Genomic DNA, 18,324 nt, shown 5'->3' on the forward strand with positions numbered 1-18,324 from the left:
TGCGCATGACGTCACTGCCGTGCGCGGCTCACAAGGAGAGATCAGCTGTCGGAAGTCACTACTCCCCATGCCAGGTCTGTGTTCGTTGGGAGCAGTGACTTCACTCTCCTTCATAGCCGGCACACAGCGGAGCCGCGCTGCGGCTGCTGCCGGCTATCTCCTGTGCCCGCTCATTAAAGAGCGTGAATATTCACCCCCTCCCCATAGGCATGGAGAGAGGTTAAATATTCATGCCTTTAACAGCGGGCACAGGAGATAGCCGGCAGCAGCAGCAGCACGGCTACAATGTATACCGCTATTAAGGAGCATGAATATTCAGTGCTCCCCACGCCCCATTTCTTTTCATTTTCTTTAGCAGCGGGGACAGTGTAGGCTGCAGAGGGCGGCTGCTGCCTCCTGTGCCCCGCTCCTCCACCGATACCGCTCCCCCCCACACCACACAAATATACACCCCCCCACAAGACGCACCCCCCATTTTCCTTCAAAATTTTATGGTCCGAAAAATACGGTAAGCGTTTCGACGCAAAGCAGTGCGTCTTAATCATTTACAAGGATCTGATGGCAGAATGAACATTTTAAACTAGTTCATAATTCAGTCCCCACTCACTAGATCCGGCCACTAGATGAGAACAGCAGTGTAGAGAAACCTGGCAGGGGATTAACCCCTTACGGACTGAAAACACACATTACATCAAATATGCATTTCTCTATTCATAGTGGTAAATAAGATCCTGCCTGATATTGATACCATGTGGTACCCTAATATTCAGCTGGTAGATCCACTAGGTTTCTCGGCTTATTAGTTTTCTTTTAATATCACCACCCCTGGATGGAATTCTTACCCTTTCTATGCCTGACACTTCAAAAGAAGACACATCACCTCCATGGATATTAATAAAATGTTTGGAAATTGCTGAACTTTTATTAATGATTTTGCTGATGGCATCTGAGAGGTGACGTCATATCCTGATTTTCAGCGGCCCCCCCCCGGACAGCCTACATATTGAAGGTCACACAAACCGCATCGCACAGTATACACCACGTTGCTTGTGTTGCAGTTTATGCATGAATTAATCACAAGAGACAAATGTTTTAGTAATCTTCATATAATTGCAACAGGTGCATATATTGTGCCCGCACTGGTATGACCCTCTAGTACTGAGCCAATTGTCCTTTTTATTATTGTTATCATTGAGATAGAGGCTGGTAGACAGAATATCTCCCAAAGTGGAAGCTTTTTTTGCAATAAATTTCACAGGATTTGTCAGGATTTTCTCTAGTTTTTTACCTTGATATAATATAGGCAATATTTTTTTTAATAATGTTAGTAATATTTGAGAAGTGTAGACTATAAATGGTTGAAAACACTACTCCTTTGTTTTTATCTATATGATTGGACCTATATTTCTGACACTTTTTCCTTTCTCCTGTTTCTTTTAGCATCTCTGCTCTGTCTTTGTGGCTGATTATGTTTTCAGCCCTGTCTAACATCCACTTGGAGTAACCCCTTCCTGTCAGTCTGACTCGGACCTCATCTTTAGCTTTTTCAAACGTTTTCTGTAGAGATTAATTCCTTTTAAACCTATACGACTCTCCAAGAGGGACGTTTTTAATTAAATTTTCTTGATGACATGACTGTGCCAGTAAAGTGGAATTTGTGGCTGTACTTTTTCGATAGGGGGACACTACAACTTGATTCACAGAATCCAAACTAAGCATTACATCCAGAAAATTAATAGAACTGATTCCAATTGAATGAGTAAATCTCAGATTCAATCCATTGTCATTACAATGCTGGATAAATTCTGACGCGGATTCCACCATCCCGTCCCACACCAGGAGGATGTCATCGATATAACGATCCATCCACCTGATGTGGGCAGAGAGTGGATCCGCGCCGGAAAAAAACAAAATCCTGTCCCCAGGCTGCCAGATATAAATTTGCGAGCGACGGCGAGAACCCCGCACCCATCGGTGCTCCACTAACCTGTAAATAAAAGTCTTTATTGAATGAAAAATAATTCTGTTTAAAGTAAAAACTCTACCCCCATCACTATAAACTCTTGGACTGTTATTTTATAATTACTGCATTTATCCAAGTGACTGGATAGAATCTTCAAAGACAGGTCGTGGAGCAGCGACGGGTATAAGGACTCGACGTCGCAGGCAATAAAAATACAATTTTCAGACAGCTCAAACCCATCAAGCGATGAGATAAGATGTTTAGAGTATCTTATGTATCCTGGCATTTGTTTTACTAAAGGCTGTAGATACATGCCCAGACAGGCACTCAGTTTTTCTCCCACACTCTCTATTATGGCCACAATTGGCCTCAAAGGTGGAGGAAAAATTTCCTCATGAATTTTTGGAAGGGAGTGCAGGATTGGAGTAATAGGGCACTCTACATATAGACCTTCTGATAATTTTGGGCTAATTGCCCCCAATGCAACACCTTCCGACAGAAGAATTTTAAATTTATTTTGAAACACCTCCGTAGGATTATTATTCAGAGGTCTATAAATGTCCTCATTCTGAAGCATATCCTGATTAAACTTCTCAAAGACAAAGATTCCAAGAGGACAACAGCGCCCCCTTTGTCCGCTCTTCTGAGGGTTAAATTGGGGTTTAATTTCAGCTCTTTCAGTGCCTGTTTTTCGCCTCTGCTGAGATTATCTCTCGTCTTTTCATGGCTGGTGTTTTCCTTCAAACTGGTCAAATCCCGATCAACAATTTCCTGGAATGTGTCTAAGATCTAGGGTCTTGATTTTATTGGATAATAAAAAGCCTTTTTCACACAAAAATTCTTCTTAAGATCTCCATCTTGAGTTATAAATTCTGCATCCAATGTTCTGAGATATTGAAGACAATGGTGGAGTTTGATCACTGCTGATGGAAATTTCGGTTTCATTTTCTCTGGTCTCATCCAGAAAGTTACATTTAAGTATCAAATTCCTAACAAATTTATTTAAATCCAAAAGTGTATGATATACATCCAGTTCTTTTGTTGGAGAAAAAGAGTCCTTTGGAGAGGATTTTTTGTTGCATTTCAGATACTATGTAACTGGAGAGGTTTATTAGGCTGTGTGCCCACGATGCGTTTTTGGTGCGTTTTTTGTTGCAGATTTGCAGCGCAGAAAAGCTCCAGAAATGCATTGAATACCTTATCCCATGACTTCCTATGACATTCTGCAAGTTCTGTGCACATGGTGAGGATTTTTTTCAACACGGATTTTACTCTCTGCCTATATAATGCAGTGGAAAAATGCATGGCAAAAGCGCATCAAAAACGCATGTAAAAACGCATGCGTTTTTCTGCCAAGGAGATGCAGAAATGCTCAGGAAAATTTTTGCTTCATTTCTGCATCGTGGGCACTAAGCCTTACTGTGCTTTCCTCTGCTTTTTCCTCAGGGAATATCTTCCTATGTCTCTTTCCAGCTCTCTTTCCTACCTCTCTTCCTTTTCCTCCTCCGTTTTTTGGAGCTGAATGTTCTGAATCAGGGTGTCCTCTGTAATGTTGTTTGCTGATTCTTCATGTAGTGTGATGTAACTCCTCCAAATTTTCTTGCAAAAAGACCTGAGGAGTCATCCGTATCATTATCTTCGGAGTTCTCCCAGGAAGTATATGAAGTGTCCGTATCAGAAAAGACCACTCTGTGTCTCCGATCATCAGTTTTATCTCCACTCTGTTTGAGAATTGATTTTTTGCGTCTTTTCCGACGCTCCCTAGACCAGAAATACACCTCACCGAGTCCTTTGGAATTGCATTGAGCTGTAGGGTGCATTGCTGCAAAGGGGTAAAAAAAAAAAACCTCTTTAAATCTTTTTCCTTAGCGAGTGTGAACGAGCTGAGTGTGACTGGAGTGTAAGTGCAAAGGGAAGTAAGTGTGTAACTTGTTGTTCAGTGACTTTGGATTCAGGGAGTTTGGAAGGGAGGAATTTGGACTGAATTGCTGTCTGTATTTTAGTAAGTCTTTACATTTCTTTTTACCTAACATTTCTGTCTAGTGCAATCCCCATTAGGAAATGAGCTCCATTATTGGCAATGCTATCCAGTGTACGTCTTGCCACATGTATGCAATCCTTGAACAGCCGGTCGGGGTTGCGTACTGCTGTGTAAGATGTGTGCACGTTGTGCGTTTGGAAGCCCAGGTACTGGATCTGAATGAGCAGCTGGCAACACGGAGATCCACTGACAATATGGAAAGGAGTCTGCTGCTCACTGGGGTAGATGTGGGGGAGGGTGGTAGTAGGGAGCTGCAGGACAGTGAGGCAGCCAGCTGGATGACAGTTAGAAGGCGGGGTAGAGGGAAGAGTGGCAGGGAGGCTAGTCCTGATCTGGCACACCCCAATAAGCATGATGGAACCTCAACCAAATTTTACTGTGGGTAGCAAGTGTTTTTCTTGGAATGCTGTGTTTTTTTGCCGCCATGCATAACGCCTTTTTGTATGACCAAACAACTCAATCTTGGTTTCATCAGTCCACAGGACCTTCTTCCAAAAAGAAATTGGCTTCTCCAAATGTGCTTTTGCATACCTCAGCCGACTCGGTTTGTGGCGTGCTTGCAGAAAAGGCTTCTTTCGCATCACTCTCCCATACAGCTTTTCCTTTGCAAAGTGCGTTGTATAGTTGACCGATGCACAGTGACACCATCTGCAGCAAGTTGATGCTGCAGCTCTCTGGAGGTGGTCTGAGGATTGTCCTTGACTGATCTCACCATTCTTCTCTGCCTTTCTGATGTTTTTCTTGGCTTGCCACTTCTGGCCTTAACAAGAACTGTCCCTGTGTTCTTCCATTTCCTTACTATGTTCCTCACAGTGGAAACTGACAGGTTTAATCTCTGAGACAGCTTTTTGTATCCTTCCCCTGAACAACTATGTTGAATAATCTTTGTTTTCAGATCATTTGACAGTTGTTTTGAGGAGCCCATGATGCCACTCTTCAGAGGAGATTCAAACAGGAGAACAACTTGCAAGTGGCCACTTTAAATAGCCTTTCTCATGATTGCATACACCTGGCTATGAAGTTCAAAGCTCAATGAGGTTACAAAACCAAAAAAAGTGCTTTAGTAAGTCAGTAAAAAGTAGGTAGGAGTATTTAAAACAAGAAAATGATAAGGGTGCCCATACTTATGCACCTGTCAAATTTTGTTTGAATGCAGATTGCACATTTTCTGTTAGTACAATAAACCTCATTTCCAGGCAGAAACATTACTGTGTCCAACAGTTATTACATATATCAAACTGAAATAGCTGTTGCAAAAACACCAATTTTTATAAAACATTAAGCTTAATATTAATAGGGGTGCCTAAACTTTTTCACATAACTGTATATATGTAGCTGCTGGTAACAAACAAAATATACACTGACTGTCATTTCAACAGACACAATACAAAAGGATATCCACCTTTCTCTTCAAACTCTTTTACCACTTGGATCATTTTGTCTTGGTAGTAGGATTCTCCTCTATCGATGATGCGAATATCCAGAAAATCATAAATTTTCTGAAATTCTTAAAGTAAAACAAACAATGTTAAGACAAAAGTATTATAACAGTTAACGTAGAGGGAGATAATAAAAATACCTTACTGCCTAAGAAAAATGTAATGGCACATCTGTTTTTGCTCAAATTCACGGTGCTTCCTTCACCTCTGAATAAACGGATTTTGTATTAGGATAAGGCACAGAATACCATGCAATGGAATGTTCTTAAAGGGGTTGCACTCTACGCTGTGAGGATTCTCCAGTACCGGGCGGTCGTGTGATCGCAAGTATGCAATTTGCACACATTCCAGACTAGACCGTTGGCATCTATGGAAATCATATACTTGAGGTCATGTGCCCGCCACTCCCAGAGCTGACACCGTAGAAATCCACAGTGTTCAGAACATGCAATGTGAGGATTCACAAGACTGAAGTCTCATAAAGTGACTGCAAACTTGTAGCCTAAGACCAGACATGTGTCCCTACTCTGTACTGTGTAATAGCTGTGTCTTCCCATGCAGGAACCTGGTCTACAGATACCACAGCTCCTGGGCAGGTGAGGAAGCAAAGGAGAGTATACAGACATTACAGCACAGGATTACAGCTGATTCTTTCTGTAAGGTAAAACATTTGCAGCTTGTTTTTAACCTCACAGAAATAATCAGCTGTATTGTCTATTTACTCTCTTTTTCTTCCTCCCCGGCCCAGGAGCTGTGGTATGATCAGACCATGTTCCTGTACAGTCAGACACAGACATTACACAGCAAATAGCAGGGGCACATTTATAAGATTATTTCAGCACAAAAACAATTATTTTTAACATATTCAATTGTGGAACCTATTTTTAGTCCAAGATCTATTGATTACAATGTACTTTGTTCTTTGGGAAACACCAAGGTTGTAAACGGGCCCCAAACACCTTAGATTGCCGTTTACTTAACTATCCAAAACACAATGTGTTTTCATTAAAGAACAGTCATTACGTTAGATCATTCTGACAGCAGATTATCTTCAGTGAGAGCAAAAATAAAAATATCAATCACACTGAAGTTTAACATGCTCCATATTTATTTGTCCCAAGACCTGCATTCAGGACACCCCTATACAAATAGTCAGCTAGTCTCACAAAAATAATGGGGTTGGCATGCGAGCATTGAATATTAATTAGCTAATTAAAGGTCAGATATTATTACTATGTTCTCCAAACATGTTTAAACCCAAGTATGCTCTATTCTTTTTATTCCCAACCAAGACCTAAAAAAAATAAACAATTTAATACTATAGATAAAGTAGAAATAAGAAAAATAGCATTAAAACCAATTGCGCACAGCCCCTCCTAAACCATGTCTGCTCCTTAACCCCTTTATGACCTGGGGCGTACTAGTACACTCCAGGTCATCACCCCCAATTCAGTGCGGGCTCCGGCATTGAGCCCGCACTGAACCGGGCACATGTCAGCTGATTTATACAACTGACATGTGCCTGCAACAGCCGCGGGTGGAATCGCGATCCACCCGCGGCTGTTAACCAGTTACATGCCGCTGTCATTCTCTGACCAAGGCATTTAACATCGCCACGCCAGAAGCGCGGCATTAGCCCCGCCCACTGGTGACCGTGTCACATGATCGCGGGTTACCGATGGGTGGGCATGACAAACCAGGGTCTGCAGCAGACCCCTGTGGTTGTCATGTCCAGATTGCTACGAGCGCCGCCCAGTGGTCGGCGCTCATAGCAAGTGAGCATTTCTGCAGCATACAAGCGATCTGCTCATCACTTATATGCATCAGCACCGATCAGGCAACTGCTGCTTCTAGTCCCATGGAGACTATTAAAGCAAGCAGAAAGTGTAAAAAAATGTTTTTTAAAAATTAAAAAAAAAATATATAAAAGTTTAAAATCACCCCCCTTTCGCCCCAATCAAAACAAAATTAAAAAAAACCCACATACACATATTTGGTATCGCCGCATTCAGAATCGCCCAATCTATCAATATAAAAAATGAAAAAAATTTAAAAAAAAATAATTAATCCGATTGGTAAACGGCGTAACGAGAAAAAAATTCTAAACGCTGGAATTAATTTTAAATGGTCGTCACAACATTGCAATAAAATGCAATAGCGGGCGATCAAAACATCGGATCTACTCCAAAATGGGATCTACCTCATAAAAAAAAGTCAGCTCCACGCGCAAAAAATAAGCCCTCACCTAGCCCCAGATCCCGAAAAATGGCGCCATTTTTTTTTTTTTTTAAGCAAACTTTGGATATTTTTTTCACCACTTAAATAAAAAAGATTGGTGTCTACGAACTCGTAATGGCCTGGAGAATAATAATGGAAAGTCGGTTTTAGCATTCAGTGAACGTAAAAAAACCCCCACAACTGTGGAATTGCATTTTGTTTGCATTTTTACCGCACTTGGAATTTTTTTTACCGTTTTCCAGTACACAATATGTTAAAACCAGTGATGGCGTTTAAAAGTACAACTTGTCCTGCAAAAAATAAGCCCTCTCATGGCCATATTGACTGAAAAATAAAAAGGCTATGGCTCTGGGAAGAAGGGGAGCAAAAAATGAAAATGCAAAAACGGAAAATCCCAAGGTCGTTAAGGGGTTAAGGAACAAAATACTCCTGACCTGAACTGGTCTGATTGGCTTTACTCTCAAAACCATTTACTGAGGAACAAGGATTGCAGAGTGGCTATAGCTTCTAACACAGCACAACCTGTACCAACTTTGCAATGTTGTCATTCCTTACATCCACATAATGTATAGTAATGTGTAGTACCACCTTTTCTAGATACGTCACAGATCAGGTTCCAGCCCTTGATGATATTTGGAATCTTGCTTTGCAGCTGCACAACGCACTGATATGCCCTTTTCTTAAACTCCTGGTCTTCATCAAACCTCTTTTTGGATTCCTAGTAAATCAAATATATTTATTTAAGCAGTTGTGTAGGAACTCGCGTTCTCCAAATGCAAGCGCGACACTCACATGAGCCATGCACATACAATGTAGGCAAATAATGGAGTAACATCAAGCACGAAGCTTCTAAACAAGCGATTTAGTGTAATTTTACATGGATATTGGCCACTAAAATCCACATTACCAAGGGATAATCATCAGGTGAATGTATATGGAGATACAGCAGGTGGTAGTGGAATTGTCCAGTTAAAAACAAATACTATTTTAAGAATATTTAAAAATACTGTAAGTTAGATTTGGAAATATACTGCCATTATCCAACGTGCCCTGATCTTTGGGTGTTTGCTGTTTCTGGGTCCCAGAAACTCCTTTATGATTTGTTGTTGGCAAAGAATAGTCTTGGTTACTTACCAATAATGGGATTTTTCAGAACCCATGACAGCACCACGAGGGAGGGGATCCACCCACAGAGGACAGGAAACCTACTGACTAAAAAGGGCGGCCCCTCTCTCCTGCGTCAATTGGATTTCAGAGCATGAGAGGACCTCCGATGGTTTTTACACATAAACATAGCAATCAAATTAACCAATACCACACAACACCCAAAGTGTGGAACACACAGTTATTAGAAAGAGTGCTCACCCATACGTGACGGGAGGGAATATAAGTGTGCTGTCATGGATTCAGAAAAATCCTGTTACAGGTAAGTAACAGACTTTATTGATCACCCATGACAGCACAATGAGAGAATTAAAAAGACTAAAGTAATCTAGGAAGGGACCACAGCCTGGAGCACCCTTGTCCCCAAGGTTAGATCAGCCAATACACCCATATCTAATCTAATGTCTATAGAATGTATAAGGAGAGGACAAGGTAGAATCCTTACAAATCTCTTGTACCGAGACATCTGCTTTCTCTGCCCAGGAGGTTGCCAGGGCCCAAGTGGAATGAGCCTTCAGTCCTTCCGGCACTTCCTTGCCACTTGATGAGTAGGCAAAAGAAATGCCCTAATCCATCTAGCAATGGTGGGTTTTGAGGTTTTACATCCTTTCCTAGACCACTGGTAAGATACGAAAAAAGACCTATCCTTCCTATAGTCCTCAGTAGCTGAAAAGTACACATCTCCTAAAGTCTAATGTATGTAATTTCTCCTCCTTCTGGTTCCTTGGATTAGAACAAAAGGAGGGTAGAACTACCTCTTCTAGCCAATAGAAACGAGTCGCCACCTTAAGAAGATAGGCTGGATCCCAGGATCTGCATAAACAGCGGGGCTATAGACAGGGCCTGGATGTCACTAACCCTTCTGGCTGAGGTCAAAACTATCATCAGGGCTGAACTGAAGCAATGTGGAAGGAAAAAATTAACACAACTTTTTTTCACAAAAATGTTACCTTAGACCCCAATTTTTTTTATTTTCGCAAGGGTATCATTAAAAAATGAACCCCAAAATTTGTTGTGCAATATCTCCTTATCACACTGATACCCCATATGTGAGGGGAAAACCACTGGGCGCACGGCAGGGTTCGGAAGGGAAGGATCGCCATTTGACTTTTTGAATGTAAAATTTGCTTAAATAATTAGCAGACGCCACGTTGCGTTTGGAGGGCCCCTGATGTGCCTAAACAGTGGAAATCCCCCACAAGTAACCGCATTTTGGAAACTAGACCCCTCAGGAAACTTATCTAGATGTGTGGTGAGCACCCTGAACCCCCAGGTGCTTCACAGAAGTTTATAACATTGAGCCATAAAAATAAAATTTCACATTTTTCCAACAAAAATGTTTATTCAGTCTCCAATGTTGTATTTTCATAAGGATAAGAGGAGAAATTGCACCATGCAATTTGTTGTGCAATTTCTCTTGAGTAAGCAGATACTCCATATGTTTGGGCGCACAGCAGGGTTCGGAAGGGAAGGAGCGCCATTTGACTTTTTGAATGTAAAATTTGCTTGAATAATTAGGGGACGCCATGTTGCGTTTGGAGAGCCCCTGATGTGTCTAAACAGTGGAAACCCCCCACAAGTGACTCCATTATGGAAACTACACCCCTCAAGGATTTTATCAAGGGGTATAGTGAACACTTTGAACCCAGAGGTACGACACAGAATTTGATAACATTAGGTCATCATATTGAATAAGTTGTCATTAGTCTTGAGTGCAAGTGCCGGCTACTTGATTTTGCGTTGGGTACTCTGGTATGCACCAAGTATCGTGGGTGCTCAAGTGACATGCTTGAGTCCCCGCACGCATGTTTCAAGGTTATTAGAAACCCCCAATAAAAAACATGCGGGGATTGATCACGCATGGCAGGCAATACCCGCAAGTTTTTCTGGCTGTATAACAGCTGCAAAACATATGGGGCGGAGACTCGAGCATGTCACTCGAGCACGTCACTCGAGCACCCGCTATACTCGGTGCATACCTGAGCACCCGATGCAAACTAAAGTAGCAAGCAATTGCGCTCAACACTAGTTGCCATATCGTCGTCATTTTTTTTTTCTTTACTTCTTATACAAACACAACCCCAACCCTAGCACCACCCTAACCCTAGCACCACCCTAACCTAGAGTTTATTTTTTACGCCGTTACTTGTGCGGTATAAGTGATTAGACGACTTTATTGTTCGGGTCGGTGCAATTACAGCGATACCAGATTCTTATCGGGTTTTTATGATTGACAGCTGTCACACACTAAAAAAACCCTTTTTTTAGTTTTTGCATCGCCATATTTTGAGAGCTATACTTTTTCCATATTTCGGCTGACAGTCATGTGACAGCTCGTATTTTGCGGGACAAGTTGAAGTTTTTATAGGTACCATATTTGGGCACGTGACATTTTTTGATTGCTTTCTATTCAGATTTTTGGGAAGCAGAATAAACAAAAAAACAATTCAGAAATTGTTTTTTTTTTTTTTTTTTAATGCCGTTCCGCGTGTGGTAAAATTGATAAAGCAGCTTTATTTTTCGGGTCAGTAAGTTTACAGCGGTACCACATTTATATTGTTTTTACTATGTTTTGGCGCTTTTCCACAAAAATTATTTTATAGAAAAAAGAATTGTTTTTGCATCGCTTTATTCTGAGAGCTGTAACTTTTTTATTTTTCGGCCGTTGGAGCTGTATGGCACCTTGCATTTTGCGGGACAAGATGACATTTTCAGCGGTACCATTTTTATTTACAATCGTCATTTTGATCGCGTTTTATTCCATTTTTTGTTTGGCGGTATGATGATAAAGCATAGTTTTTTGCTTTGTTTTTTATTTTGTTTGTTTTTACCGTGTTCACTAAAGGGGTTAACTAGTGGGACAGTTTTATAGGTCAGGTCGTTCCGGACGCGGCGATACCAAATAGGTGTACTTTTATTGTTTTTTTTTTTCTTTTTCATAAGATTACTTATTTATGGGTACAATATATTTTAATTTTTTGGGGATTATTTTTTTTTTATAGATTTACAATTTTTTTTTTCCACTTTGACATTTTTCTTACTTTTACACATTGTCCCCACTATGGGACTTTCACTTTTTACATTCTGATTGGCTGTATAGCACAGGAATGCAGCACCATCCCTGTGCTATACAGTCTGTCACAGCTGCACAGGGAGAAGATACTTTGGTAGCGCACTGCGCATGACCAAGGTGACTTCTTGCCTCCTGGTGTCCCGGATGTTGCCATGATGACATTGAGTTACCATGACAACATCCGGGACTGGATGTTATATGATACCATCCTTGTAATTTCACTCCATGACCTGAAGAAGGCGGTATTCCACTGCTGAAACACGTGTTGTTTTATTGACCTAATAAAGATGGTTTTTATTATTTCCTCTTCACCACCCATTCCTTGGCACTCCATATACCGCGGCTTTGTCCTTCATCTGCTCAACATCCGGGACCGGACTTGCTCCCGCAATGCTGTGATCAATTTCGATCACAGGATTTCGGGAGTTAATGTGCAGGGAGTGATGCGGGATGGCTCCCTGCACATAGCACCAGGTGTCAGCTGTGACAATCAGCTGACACCCGGCGGCGATCGCTCCGCACCAGCCTGTGTGAGAGCAAAGTCGCCAGGGCATACTAATAAGTATCTGGCTCTTAAGTCCCAAGGCGCAGATAAAAATATTCGTTCGCTTTGGGTCGGAAAGGGGTTAAATCGTGAGACCCCAAAATTTCCTGCCAAATCGCAGCTATACTGAGCCCTGAGGACTGACACCTGAACCTTAAAGCTATGTGCACACAGTGCGTTTTTTTCAAGCGTTTTTAATGCAGTAAATCAGTGCGGATTTGGCCCCAAAAAAACATTGCAAACCTTATCCAAGATATTTCAAGGAGATTTTGCAAGATCTGTGACCATGATCCAGATTTTTCCTTACTGAATTTCATGTGCGTTAAAAGTAGCAGCATGTCCATTACAAGTTCAAACTGCACAGTCTCTCGTGAGTTCAGACACTTCATTACTTACCATCAGCGACAACTATCATCGTACAAGGTTTTTGAGATGGAAATACAACCTTTGAATGTGAAATCCTGAGCATCTTAACATATGCAAGGAAGTCATGTTACATAGTTACATAGTTTATAAGGCCGAAAAAAGACAAGCGTCCATCCAGTTCAGCCTATTTCTTGTGCACTGCAGCTATTCCGCAGCGTTGATCCAAGGGAAGGCAAAAAAAGACCCATGCGGTATAGGCCAATTTACATCATTGAGGAAAAATTCACTTCCCGACTCCAATCTGGCAGTCAGATTAAATCCCTTGATTAATTAACTATCACTAAGCATAAGATGTAATTTTATTGTTCTCAAGAAAGGCGTCCAGGCCTCTCTTGAACTCATTAAGTGAGTTGGACATCACCACTTCTTCTCCCAGAGAGTTCCAGAGTCTCACGGCTCTGACCGTAAAGAATCCCCTTCTATGCTGGTGCAGGAACCTCCTTTCCTCCAGACGCATAGTGTGCCCCCTCGTCTTTGTCACCATCCTTGGTATAAACAGGTCATGGGAGAGATCTCTGTACTGCCCCCTGATGTATCTATACATGTTTATGAGGTGTCCCCTAAGCCTTCTCTTTTCCAACGTAAATAGGCCTAATTTTGACAACCTCTCTGGGTATTCTAGTCCCTCCATTCCCTTTATTACCTTAGTCTCCCTCCTTTGTACCCTCTCTAGCTCTAATGTCTTTCCTGAGCCACGGAGCCCAGAACTGTGCATAGTTCTTTGTGCATTTTTCCTATGCATTGGAAAAAACGCATGGCTAACCCGCAGGCAAAAACAAATCAAAACACTGTGGATTCTCTGCAGCGTTTTTGCTGCCAAGAGGTGCAGAACCTTGCAAAAACGCTGAAGAAAATTCTGCAAGAAAATCCTGATCGTGCGCACATAGCCTTAGTGTGCTGGTGGATAACCCCAATTCAAGGCCCCTTTGTAGAAACTCCAAATTCTTTCCTATTGGTGCCCCCTCCTCCACCCTAGAACCTGAAAAGGATAAAAACTTTCTCCAGGTTCTAGCATATATATGGGTTGTGATAGGTTCTCTAATCTGCAGGAGAGTGGCTATGGGATTTGGGAAAAAGCCTTTTTCATTTAACAGTGACCTCTCAAGTTCCAAGCAGTCAAGTGGAGACCGGTTGCTTGTGAATAGAATGAGGCATTAGACTCAAGGCCTCCTGTGCCAGAAGGGGACGATCAACACAAACCTTGTCTTGTCTTCCCTGATCATCCTTATGACGATGGGGAGCAGTGACAAAGGGAAAAAGGTGCATACCAGGCTGAAATCCCAGGGAATCAGGGGAGCATCCAAAGCTAGGGGGCTCTCCCTGGGGTTCAGGGAAAAGAAGTCCCTCACCTTCCGATTCAGCTCTGTGGCAAAAAGGTCTCCCACCGGGAGAACCCAACCCGGTACAAAATGGGTAAAGACCTCTTGATTCATACTCCATTCCCCTTGCCTCAGAGGATTGTGGCTTAGAATATCCACTCTGGTATTTTCTTTTCCCCTTATGTGGAAAGTCGTCAAAGAGAGATGTCTTTCTGCGAAATGAAAGATGTCTTTCTGCGAAATGAAAGATTATCTGTCACCCTCATGAACAATTTTGACGGCGTACCCTCCTGGCTGTTTAAGTAGGCTATTGATACTCTATTGTCTGAGAGTATTCGAACACTCTGGCCCTGCTGAGATACAAGGAACCGTTTTACAGCCTTATCCACTGGCAGTAATTCTCTCGCTTTCCCTCGTAGTGACCCCTAAGGAAAAATTCACTATTAATGATATTGGAATGGTATTGCGTCCATAGAACTGTTGGGAAGCATGTCAGGGTTCCCAGCAGGGACATTGCACCCCTAAGGGACATGAAGGGAGTTGCTACAGCTTTTTTCACCTGGCCCTGATTTTTTAATATTTTTGAAACCGGGAGGTAACATTCCTGAGTTTCCGAATCTAGTATAATCCCCAGAAACTGCTGAACTCTTAAAGGGAAGGTGCAGCGATTTAAAATTTTGTATTAATAATGATTGGTGCCGCGATTTTAAATTTTGTATTAATAATTATTGATTATATAATAAATTATTTTTAATACAAAATGAAATGTACAACTTTATTCGTTTTTTTATTAATTTTTACATTGGCCACTGGGGGCTGCCATTTTTATATGGGGGGTGTGTAAGAAGCTAAGCAGGACTCTTACACACCTCACTTAAGGCAGCCATGGCCATAAAAGACAGGAGTCTGTCACCGACCCTATCTCTTACATGAGGCCATTACTTCTGCCTCTAGCTGAAACCTGGGCTGTCCAAGTCGCAGCCGTGGGAGGAGATCGTGGACATCTTTGTGGAGCCCTCAGTGTAAGCTGCACATAATCCCCTGTCATTGCACACACTGCTCAGTCAGAGCGTGCCATGACAGGAGCTGCCAGGGAGGAAGGGCCTGGGAGCGGACATACAGTTAGGTCCATATATATTTGGACAAAGAACATTTTTCTAATTTTGGTTCTAGATATTACCACAAAGAATTTTAAACAAAACAATTCAGATGTAGTTGAAGTTCAGACTTTCAGCTTTCATTTGAGGGTATCCACATTAAAATTGGATGAAGGGTTTAGGAGTTTCAGCTCCTTAACATGTGCCACCCTGTTTTTAAAAGGACCAAAAGTAATTGGACAATTGATTCCAAGGCTATTTCATGGACAGGTGTGGGCAATCCCTTCGTTATGTCATTCTCAATTAAGCAGATAAAAGGCCTGGAGTTGATTTGAGGTGTGGTGCTTGCATTTGGAAGGTTTTGCTGTGAAGTAAACATGCGGTCAAAGGAGCTCTCCATGCAGGTGAAACAAGTCATCCTTAAGCTGCAAAAACAGAAAAACCCATCCGAGAAATTGCTACAATATTAGGAGTGGCAAAATCTACAGTTTGGTACATCCTGAGAAAGAAAGAAAGCACTGGTGAACTCATCAATGCAAAAAGACCTGAGCGCCCACGGAAGACAACAGTGGTGGATGATCGCAGAATAATCTCCATGGTGAAGAGAAACCCCTTCACAACAGCCAACCAAGTGAACAACACTCTCCAGGAGGTAGGCGTATCAATATCCAAATCTACCATAAAGAGAAGACTGCATGAAAGTAAATACAGAGGGTTCACTGCACGGTGCAAGCCACTCATAAGCATCAAGAAGAAAAAGGCTAGACTGGACTTTGCTAAAAAACATCTAAAAAAGCCAGCACAGTTCTGGAAGAACACTCTTTGGACAGATGAAACCAAGATCAACCTCTACCAGAATGATGGAAAGAGAAAAGTATGGCGAAGGCGTGGTACAGCTCATGGTCCAAAGCATACCACATCATCTGTAAAACACGGCGGAGGCAGTGTAATGGCTTGGGCATGCATGGCTGCCAGTGGCACTGGGTCACTAGTGTTTATTGATGATGTGACACAGGACAGAAGCAGCCAAATGAATTCTGATGTATTCAGAGCCATACTGTGTGCTCAGATCCAGCCAAATGCTGCCAAACTGATTGGTCGTCGTTTCATACTACAGATGGACAGTGACCCAAAACATAAAGCCAAAGCAACCCAGGAGTTTATTAAAGAAGTGGAATATTCTTGAATGGCCAAGTCAGCCACCTGATCTCAACCCAATTGAGCATGCATTTCACTTGTTAAAAGACTAAACTTCAGACAGAAAGGCCCACAAACAAACAGCAACTGAAAACCACTGCAGTGAAGGCCTGGCAGAGCATCAAAAAGGAGGAAACACAGCGTCTGGTGATGTCCATGAGTTCAAGACTTCAGGCAGTTATTGCCAACAAAGGGTTTTCAACCAAGTACTAGAAATGAACATTTTATTTACGATTATTTAATCTGTCCAATTACTTTTGGTCCCTTTAAAAACAGGGTGGCACATGTTAAGGAGCTGAAACTCCTAAACCCTTCATCCAATTTTAATGTGGATACCCTCAAATGAAAGCTGAAAGTCTGAACTTCAACTGCATCGGAATTGTTTTGTTTAAAATTCATTGTGGTAATGTCTAGAACCAAAATTAGAAAAATGTTGTTTGTCCAAATATATATGGACCTAACTGTATAGCTGGTGTAGCCGATGCAGCTGCACGGGGGCCCAGAAGGGAAGGATGGGGGGGCACTCTCAACTAGAAAAGGGCCATTAGCTCCGTTGTATATATACTGCATATGTATGGGCCCGGGGTCTGAATAGCTCACCGGGATGCTGCTGGTCATCTCGTTAGGCCACAGAACCTGTCTCCCCTGCCGCTCAGCAATAAGCTCCGCCCCTTCCCTGGCTGAGTGAGAGCGCAAAGGAGAAGATGGCCGGGGCTCCCTGCTTAGGAGAGGATGAAGGCTGAAGCATCTGCAGCCAATGATGACAACAGGCCTGCTGGAGAGGAGGGCAGGGTGACCAAAGCTGGGGGGACAGCAGGAAGATGGAGGTCCCTCAGCTTCACTCATCTTGGCCACACAGAACACAGCAGGAAAGGACACATACTCCAGGGGGTCTTCTGTAACTTATGAGAAAACAGGTAATTATACTAGCTGAATATATAGTTTTCTACATTCAATCTGTGCTGCTTCTACTGTATATATGTATTTATGTGAATGTGTATAGGCCAATGATGTGTGTGTATATACACTGCTCAAAAAAATAAAGGGAACACTTAAACAACAGAATATAACTCCAAGTAAATCAAACTTCTGTGAAATCAAACTGTCCACTTAGGAAGCAACACTGATTGACAATCAATTTCACATGCTGTTGTACAAATGGAATAGACAATAGATGGAAATTATTGGCAATTATCAAGACACTCAATAAAGGAGTGGTTCTGCAGGTGGGGACCACAGACCACATCTCAGTACCAATGCTTTCTGGCTGATGCTTTGGTCACTTTTGAATGTTGGTTGTGCTTTCACACTTGTGGTAGCATGAGATGGACTCTACAACCCACAGAAGTTGCTCAGGTAGTGCAGCTCATCCAGGATGGCACATCAATGCCAGCTGTGGCAAGAAGGTTTGCAGTGTCTGTCAGCGTACTGTCTAGAGGCTGGAGGCGCTACCAATAGACAGGCCAGTACACCAGCAGAAGTGGAGGGTGCCGTAGGAGGGCAACAACCCAGCAGCAGGACCGCTACCTCCGCCTTTGTGTAAGGAGGAACAGGAGGAGTACTGCCAGAGCCCTGCAAAATGACCTTCAGCAGGCCACAAATGTACATGTTTCTGCACAAACTGTTAGAAACCGACTCCATGAGGGTGGTATGAGGGCCCGAAGTCCACAGATGGGGGTTGTACTCACAACCCAACACCGTGCAGGATGCTTGGCATTTGCCACAGAACACCAGGACTGGCAAAGTCGCCACTGGTGCCCTGTGCTCTTCACAGATGAAAGCAGGTTCACACTGAGCACATGTGACCGACATGACAGAGTCTG

The 18,324-nt window shown here is 42.4% G+C and overlaps 1 protein-coding gene across 4 annotated transcripts in view; it reads right to left on the minus strand.

The window, feature by feature from the left end:
- The window catches only part of RARS1 (arginyl-tRNA synthetase 1), a 265,471-nt gene that overhangs the window by 85,774 nt on the left and 161,373 nt on the right, over window positions 1-18,324 (minus strand). For all 4 annotated transcript variants that reach the window (XM_073651111.1, XM_073651108.1, XM_073651110.1 and 1 more), the window contains 2 exons: window positions 8,270-8,399; window positions 5,407-5,511 (listed from right to left, as the gene is read on the minus strand). In XM_073651111.1, coding sequence (XP_073507212.1) covers window positions 5,407-5,511; window positions 8,270-8,399 — 235 coding nt within the window. The remainder of the gene's footprint in view (window positions 1-5,406; window positions 5,512-8,269; window positions 8,400-18,324) is intronic.

The sequence above is a fragment of the Phyllobates terribilis genome, unplaced genomic scaffold (genome assembly GCF_046119375.1).
Source record: "Phyllobates terribilis strain yellow unplaced genomic scaffold, ASM4611937v1 Scaffold_11__3_contigs__length_659146591, whole genome shotgun sequence".
NCBI classification, from domain to species: domain Eukaryota; kingdom Metazoa; phylum Chordata; class Amphibia; order Anura; family Dendrobatidae; genus Phyllobates; species Phyllobates terribilis.